Source organism: Octopus bimaculoides, chromosome 4, assembly GCF_001194135.2.
Source record: "Octopus bimaculoides isolate UCB-OBI-ISO-001 chromosome 4, ASM119413v2, whole genome shotgun sequence".
Taxonomy (NCBI): Eukaryota; Metazoa; Mollusca; class Cephalopoda; order Octopoda; family Octopodidae; genus Octopus; species Octopus bimaculoides.
The window spans coordinates 126,292,709-126,301,234 of record NC_068984.1 but is presented as its reverse complement, the minus strand read 5'-3'; the positions used below and the strand labels follow the sequence as shown (position 1 = coordinate 126,301,234).

Sequence of the window (8,526 nt, the reverse complement as noted above, 5' to 3'; positions counted from 1 at the left end):
TGAATGAACATATGTGGAAGTGTTTAACTGAATCAGCCCCAGTACTTATGCTACTGGTTTCTTTTGCCAAAGTTACAGGGATGTATACAAACCAAAACCAACTGTCATATGTAGAGCAACTTAATGTTATTATTCCTTACAATGGGAAGCCTCTGAAAATAAAAAGGGTTGTAATGGCTAAAACACTCAACCCTTAGTATTCATGTATTATCTCATAGCTTCAAGATGGTATAGCTGTTTATGTTTAAAGTAACATTGTAGGTGATGTGTGAGAGGCTTGACCTGGCTGATATCAACATAAATCTAGAACATTTGGGCAGGATATGACCAGTTTGAACACTAACGGGTTAAACATACATCTCTGATCAGGATCGACTTTGGGCTAGTTAACAATAACAATATCAACACAGGGTTATAAGAAAAGATGAACAAAAAGATTAGTTAAGTTATATTTTATTTCACTAGTTCTGGTGTACATTGTACAATGTTGTTGCTTGCAGCTGGATAAAGTGAAACATCACCACTGTTGCAGCTGCATCTACTGCAGTTTTTGCTGCAGTCACGAGTGGAGTGATCAGTGAAGATTAGCAACTTAAATATTGCTTCATGAATTGGTATTCTGCAAAAACGATCTCAAATAGCATTGTAACAGTTCAGTTGGGTTGCTGAACTTCTTTGCTAATTACTGATGGAACATTCCATCAACTTATGGACTAATCAACTGTTTATGGTTGTAGAGAGTGAAGGAGAGAGAAAAAAACAGGACAGGATGATATGTCATCAGTTCCTAAACTTATTCAACTATACCAAGTTTCTTCTTTAGACTTTCCGGCATTGATGGTGGTGGTGGCCGTGGAAGTTTAAACACTACTTTTACAGTGTCATAAATAAACCACTGCAGAGCTGTTAATGTACCAATCATGATAATACGGGGACCAAGTCCTTTCCACAGACCTACAACAAAACAAACAGCATTAATAACAGTAGTCAGATAGAGGAGTTTTTTTTTGTTAATATTTGAAATTTTCTCATTCATTCGATGGAGTATCTAGTTTGTAGTGGTGACCAGTAATCACAACTTTACATTAATGTATCACGCATTTCGAGTGTGGCACTGACCAGTGAGTGCACAAACCAGATCAATGTCATCTATTTATTCAACCACACATTACTAACACATTTTTAAGAAATGTTCAGATACACGGGTTTATCATAGATATGAAACTGTATGACATTCATGCCTCTTAAGCTTATTGTTAAAATTATAACCAACAATCAAAAGCAGGTTACAAAATCAACCAACTACAGCACTTAGCATATTTTATATTAATAGTTTTATTGATTGATTACCTTAGAGGCACAAGACAGAAATGTTAAAACAATGTTCTATGAATGTGAACTCACTCATGAAATAATTAACTGCTACTTCTCATGCTTTATATTTATCTCAAGTAAAATGTGTCCAACAATCAATAAATAGAATATACCAACCTGCAAATCCTAGTTCTTTAACAATTTCTCCCATGCTTCTCCCTTTAGCTTGGTTCAGTTTTGATACGAGTGTGTCGGCGGGGTGAGATACAATAGCACAGAATACACCAGCTGAAAAGATGAAAACAAAAGTTTGAAATTGTAGGAAGGTTAACATTTTAAATATTTAAATTTCTACTTTATAAGTATCCAAATTTTCTCAGTTTTCTACAATAAAAAAAAAAAATCTAAGCAAAGAAAGCTAGGACATTTAGCAATATTTAGTGAAATTGTGGAAATATGATTAAATTAGTCACTAAAAAGTAGTTAGAGAAGCCTAAGTCTTTAGATGAAAATATGAATATAGGAGAACAAGCCATCTTGTCATGGATGTGGAAAAATAGAGTAGTTCAAATTTGCATCAGAATATGGAGCAATAGGTGCTTTTATAAATTAAAGGATAAATTAAAATGCAGGCTAATGGCTCATAAAAATGTTCAGGCTATATACAAGTTAGGGTAACAGCAGAATAAATGATTTAGCAAACAGGTGGATTTCCATTAGTATTTCAGTCTAACACTTCATTCAAGCCAATAAAGCAGCTCCTATGAAAAATTGTAGCAAAAATCTTTCACTGCACAAATGATAGACTCTTGGTAAGGTTGTATAGCAGTATTTATAACAGACTTATTGAGACAAGTGACAAATATAAAATTGAACATGATCTGATACATGTTTTAAAATAATGATTTAGTATATGCAACTTCAGTCAAGTATCAGGGAGATTAATCAATGTAAAAAATAACTGGACTGGTATAAATGTTTGTGCAAAACAGGCAGAGATATGCTGCATGAAGACTCCCTGAAATGTATCTCTGACAGAGGTACACCAGGAGAGATTTAGGAGAAAATAATATCAGATCTGAGACGCTTGAACTTCAGAGAAAAAGGCAACACAAAACTAAGACTCATGGAATGTTGTATTGCAGACCTGTAATAATCTATGCCAGCATAGACAGCTAGATGAATGTACAGAGTGTTTTACAGAGACGTCTAAGTTAGTCGCACAAGGACAGGCTGTAATTAGAGTCTTTTACAAGACATTGCATTAAAACTTTAGATACCCAGATATTTTCAAAGATATAACTGACATGCAACATGACAGACTACCAGAAGAAGGCATAATAAAAACTTACCGATATAACCAGCAGCAAATGTGACAACTAGCTGCTCTGGTTTGGAACATTCAGAACGAGGCTTAGGTACAACATATTTGTACAAAAATTCAACGGTTCTTTCAAAACAAGCAAACTTCATCATTGTGTAAGGAATTTGTCGTCCCCACAATGGAACAATACCTTTATAGAAACTAGAAGAAATAAAAATAAAGAACAATATTAAATATAGAATTCTAAAAGCAGTTATAAATTAAATACATTAATTTAAATGCTGCCAATACTCGGTTATCTACCCTCAGACATACCCATTTAAACATACTGTGATTATTTTTATTCTTGAATACACCAGAGGTATTCAAACCCACTTTTTTTTTTATTGCATACAATAGTCAAATCTGCATTACTATATTTATTGCAGCTTTTGTTGTTTTTAATGGTTTCATCTGAGAAAGGCAGTGGCCTTCACAGGTCCTTTGAGAAAATTGAGACCAATATAGTTTAAGTTGTTCTTCAAGGTGACAGAAGCTTCAGGAAAAAACATGGGCAGAGATGCAATACCAACAGGATAAAGATTGGGAAAAGTAGATATTGTAGGATGAGAGGGACTTGTGAACCAGGTAGGCCAAATTAAGGGGTAACAAGATGAGTCACACCAAGGAACTGAGCCCAATGAAGTAACAGTAGAAAGGCAAATCAAAGGGACAATAAGATTGTATTGGTGAGCAACCACCATATCAATTAGTCGAATGATGTGTTTTGGGATACAACAGTAGTCATAGATGTGGGAGAAGGATTTTGTTGTGGGTCTCACTTGCACTAGAGTATTACAAATAGGAAAAAGACAACATTTGACTAATATTCAATTAGTGTAGCAAGTATGAGAGACAACTTCAGAGTATTTAACCCTTCAGCATTTAACCAGCCATATCCAACCCTATGATTAATTCAAAACTATGTTAAACGGTTAATATACAGTTGGAAGAATGTGTACAATATTGTACATGAGTTGTACAAATTTGCAAGATCTAAAGAATAATTAGCTGAGAGAAAATTTTTAAATTTGCATTTTTTTTTAACAAATGCTAAAAGAAGTTTTCTATATGTGACAGGTTTTGCCTTTTCATTTTCCTATCATTGTAATTCTTAATTTTTTATCTATAGAAATGTTTACAAAGATCACATTTATTGTAAATGTTATCTCTTCATCAAAATTCTAGTGTAAAATGCCATTTTCACAACAGAAATGAGAATGAAATTTTCTTAACACATTAAACACTTGTACCACCAGTGGTTCATTACAAACTTTACACAACTGCCAGTAACAGGCCATGGCAGTTAATATTTAACTCTCAAATGATGTAAACGTGTATAATGCTGGAAAAAAAAGTTTTCTCACCTAGACATGCCTTCTTCCTTGATCATTTTTGGAAGACATTCTCTCAAAGTATTAGCATAACCTGCAGATGTCTGAATCTTCACTTTGGCTGCTTCCATAGGACAGAGAAGAATATCAGCAAAGAATTCAGCGGATGCACTGGCAGCTAAATATAGAGATGTCCTCCATAGAAAGGTATTTTCCTACAACATACAACAGAATGAAAGGGTCAGAAATAAATATGTTGAAATAGTTTAAAAAGAAATAATAATAATAATAATAAACATGCATAGAAATGAAATATATTTTAAGAAAAAGTAAAAAAAAAAAAAACATTTAAGAAAAGTGCAATTGAACCTTATCATAACAATATTTCTTATGACTAGACTATGTCTTAATCTTCAATATAACAAAGAATTGGTAGTGGATTTAGTAAAAAACCTGTAGCTACTAGATAATGTAGTTCTGGACATATCCAAAAAAAAAAAAAAAAGCATGATTACACCATAATCTTTATACATAGATCTGGCGGATTAGATAAAGCTTACTTTTCAACTAAAGGAGCAATCTAAAATTAGAGCAAGGACTTCTGGTTAACAGATTTCAAATGTCAACAGTTCAGATTTTAATGTGGGAACTGCTTCAATGATATTTATCAGCAATCCACAACCAACTGGGTTGGCACAACATGAGATTTAAACAACAGCTTCACAAGGCTGTATATTATAACCAACCATTACCAAGTGGTTCCTGTAACAATTGCTAATCATTGGTTCCATTCTGGATAATCAATGCTAGTAAATGCTGTATCATTAGCAATTCTGAACTGATGTAATTACATCCACAGAAGAATGTAACCTATAATCTTTCTTTTTAAACTGCAGTTTCTCAATGTTAATGAGTAATATATATATATAGGTGCAGACTATGTGGTAAGAAGCTTGCTTCCCAATCACATGGTTTCAGGTTCAGTCCTACTGTGTGGCACCTTGGGCAAGTGTCTTCTATAGCTTCAAGCTGACCAAAGCCTTGTGAAACTGAAAGAAGCCTGTCATATATATATATATATATATATATACACACACACACACCTGTATATATATGTGTGTGTGTTTGTCCCTGACCACTGCTTGACAACCTATGTTTGTGCCCCATTAACTTAGCGGATCAGCAAAAGAGTTTGATAGAATAAGCACTAGGCTCAAAAAATGAAATACTGGGGTTTAATTCAAGGTGGTGCCCCACCATAGCTGCAGTCTAATGATGAAACAAGATGTGTACATATATATATTCTTTTGTCACAATCACTTGATTGTGGCCATGCTGGAGCATCACCTTTAGTTGAACAAGCTGACTTATTCTTTGTAAGCCTACCAGTCTCTTTTGCCGGATCACTAAGTTACAGGGCCGTACACACGCCAACATCAATTGTCAGGCGATGGTGGGAGGGGGGAGACAGACACAAACGTATACACACACGACAGGTTTCTTTCAGTTTCTGTCTACCAAATCCACTCACAAGGCTTTGGTCAGCCTGAGGCTATAGTAGAAGACACTTGCCCAAGGTGCCACGCAATGGGACTGAACCTGGAACATGTGGTTGGGAAGGAAGCTACTTACCACACAGCCACTCCCGTGCTATATAAGAAAAAAAAATGACAAAGGACTAAAAGATTATCAAACTTCATAAGCTTACAACTGTTTCCACTATAAGATGCAATGGACTCAGTTGAGTGCCTGAGTAACACCTCACAGCTTCATCAGAGCCTTAAACATGAAGTGCAATTTATTTAAATTCATATATACACACATACATACGTGTACACTTGCAAAGAGCCTTAAAGTTAACTTAGCAAAGATCGAAGCAGAAAAACAAATAAACCACTTATCCTTCCAGGAAAATGGACCTATTGAATATGTAGAAAAGGTTTTGGTAGATATTTGCAGACAGTATTCCCAGTGTAGATTGTGGACACACAAGGTATATTGGAATTACAGGAAGATTAACAGATAATGTAGGCTTTGACTGTGGCAAATGCACAGGAGCAATAAACAATAACAACACAAGAAATAGATTTTCTTGAATGCCAAATAGAAACGGTCTACTACCTCAAACAAACCTAAGTAGGGACCGAGTTAGCAGTGAGGGAGGATGTTCTGAAAGCAGTCACTAGAAAAAGTTTAGAGAGCTATACTCAGATAGAAATGCAGATTGTATGAAGCTTTTGTACAAACAGCAATGCTACACGGTATAGTGAAATGCAGACGGCATGTGACGGCTAAAGAATGAAGCTAACATGCTTCACTGGATGTGCAATGCCAGTGTCCATGTATGACAAAGTGCAAATGTGTTGAGAGAAAACTGGATATAACAGGCACGAGATGTAGTGTGAAAGAGATGACTGCACTGGTATGGTCATGATGCACATGTAGACAGCTGCGTAAAGTGCCAATCACTAAACATGAAAGGAACCCTTGGAAGAGGGAGACCCAAGGTGTGGAACAAAGTAGAAAAGAACAATCACTGGATGTTGAGCCTCACAGAGATAACAAAGGAATGCACTTGAAAAGACCCACCTATCACAGCAAAAATGAATCATTTATGCCTATGGCTCTGCACGAAATCTCTTTTTGACTAGTCTTTCTCCAAGAACTCATCTTTCTAACACCCTCCTTTCCACCACTGTTCTTCTGACTACAGCATTTTTCAGTCAGCTGCAGTAGTTAGATGAGAGAGGAACAGCAGACATTTCTTTCCTCATTTTTTTTATGCTCCAACTCATTCGCCGAAACCATTTCCTTTCTTTCCAACATTCTCAGTATCATCCTGTACATTTTCCACTGAATACCCCTATCACTGCCACTTTTTTCCTGTATGTCCTGTCTGCAATTGGCAACCTTAATGACCTATATTCATTTCCCACTGTTTCCACCTCTTTATACCTCTAACCTCATCCCAGGCACTGTACATCTCTCACACAACCCACACTTCATATCATTTGTGCTGCCTCTTATTGCTTCCACCTTCCCCATAACCTATATTTACCATTCACCATGCATGCAAGCCATGTTGACCATTCACTTCCACCTCCATCTCTAACCATCTGCTACTCTGCTTTCATACACTTGTGAACTTACCTACCCATTCATCTACAATCATCCAAACCACTTCTCTTATATTCTATTGCAAAACAGTTTCTGTCCCTGTATCCTACTTTAACCTCTCATTACCTAGCATAAAGCCACCTCTCACAATACTATATACCCCTGGTTGGCAACAGGAAGGGTATCCAGACATAGAAACCAAACCGAAGCAGACACTGGAACTTGGCACAATTCGCTGGATCATTATCACTTGCTAAACCATCCAACCCATGCCATCATGGAAGACAGACACTAACCCATTAGCATTTAATCCAGCTACATCCAGCCCAAATATTTGACTTGTTTCATGCCAAAACTGACCATATCCAACCTCTCACATTAATTCAAAACAATGTGAATGAATAAGCAATACATTTGACAAAGAAATCTAAATGCTAAAGGGTTAAAAAAAATGATAGATATGTCCACCACAGCAGAATTGTTCCCAATGCTGGTGTCACATAAATAGCACCCAATACATTCAGTAAAGTGGCTGGTGTTAGGAAGGGCATCGAACCATAAAAACCATGCCAAAACGGACAATTGGAGTCTGGTGCAGCCCTCAACCTTACCAGCTCCAGTCAAACCATCCAATGCATGCCAGCGTGGAAAACAGATGATGACAATAACAAGGTGCAGCAGAAGTAACACCTTTTCTTATTAATTTTTAGTTTTCTACTGTATAATATTTTTAGTTTTATATAATTTTCTATGTGTTAGAAGGTCCTGCTCGAAATGTAGAAACGGTGTAGGTAGAAACTTCATAAGATGTACCCAATGCAAGCTATGGACATGTAAGAGATGCAGCAATATCAGAGGAAGGTTAACATGGAATATAGTCAGTATGTGTGGCAGATGTACAGATACAATAAACACTAGAAATGTACAGAAAATAGACTCCATCAAATGCCAGGGAGGATACCTAGTAGTTGATAGCTTCCGTTATCTAGGTGACCAAACTAGCATCAGGAGATGGGTGCTCCAAAAGTGTAATTGCTAGAATAAGAGTAGGTTGGGTAGGGCCTCTCTCTCTCTCTCAGAGTGAAAGGCAAATTGTATGATGCCTGTGTGTGAACAGCCATGCTACATGGCAGTGAAACATGGGCTGTGGCCACAGAGGACATGTGAAGGCTTGAAAGAAATGAATGTGCAACATCAGTGTGCAGGTACAACACAGTCGTAGCATCAAGAGAAAAACTGGGTACAAGAGGGATCAGATATGGTGTGCAAGAGAGACTGCACTGGTACAGTAACGTGATAAGTATGGACAAGGACAGTTGCGTAAAGAAGTGCCAATCTCTAACTGTGAAGGGAATCTGTGGAAGAGGTAGACCCAGGAAGACATGGGACAAGGTGGTG

General features: G+C 36.6%; 1 protein-coding gene across 1 annotated transcript in view; it reads right to left on the bottom strand.

Annotated features, from left to right (window-relative positions):
* Positions 1-437: 437 nt before the first annotated feature.
* Positions 438-8,526, bottom strand: part of LOC106879670 (phosphate carrier protein, mitochondrial) — a 12,977-nt gene continuing 4,888 nt past the window's right edge. The window contains exons 4-7 of the mRNA XM_014929343.2: positions 4,045-4,226; positions 2,667-2,839; positions 1,492-1,602; positions 438-954 (exon numbers count right to left, since the gene is read on the bottom strand). Of these exons, the coding sequence (XP_014784829.1) occupies positions 794-954; positions 1,492-1,602; positions 2,667-2,839; positions 4,045-4,226 (627 nt within the window). The 3' untranslated portion in view covers positions 438-793. The remainder of the gene's footprint in view (positions 955-1,491; positions 1,603-2,666; positions 2,840-4,044; positions 4,227-8,526) is intronic.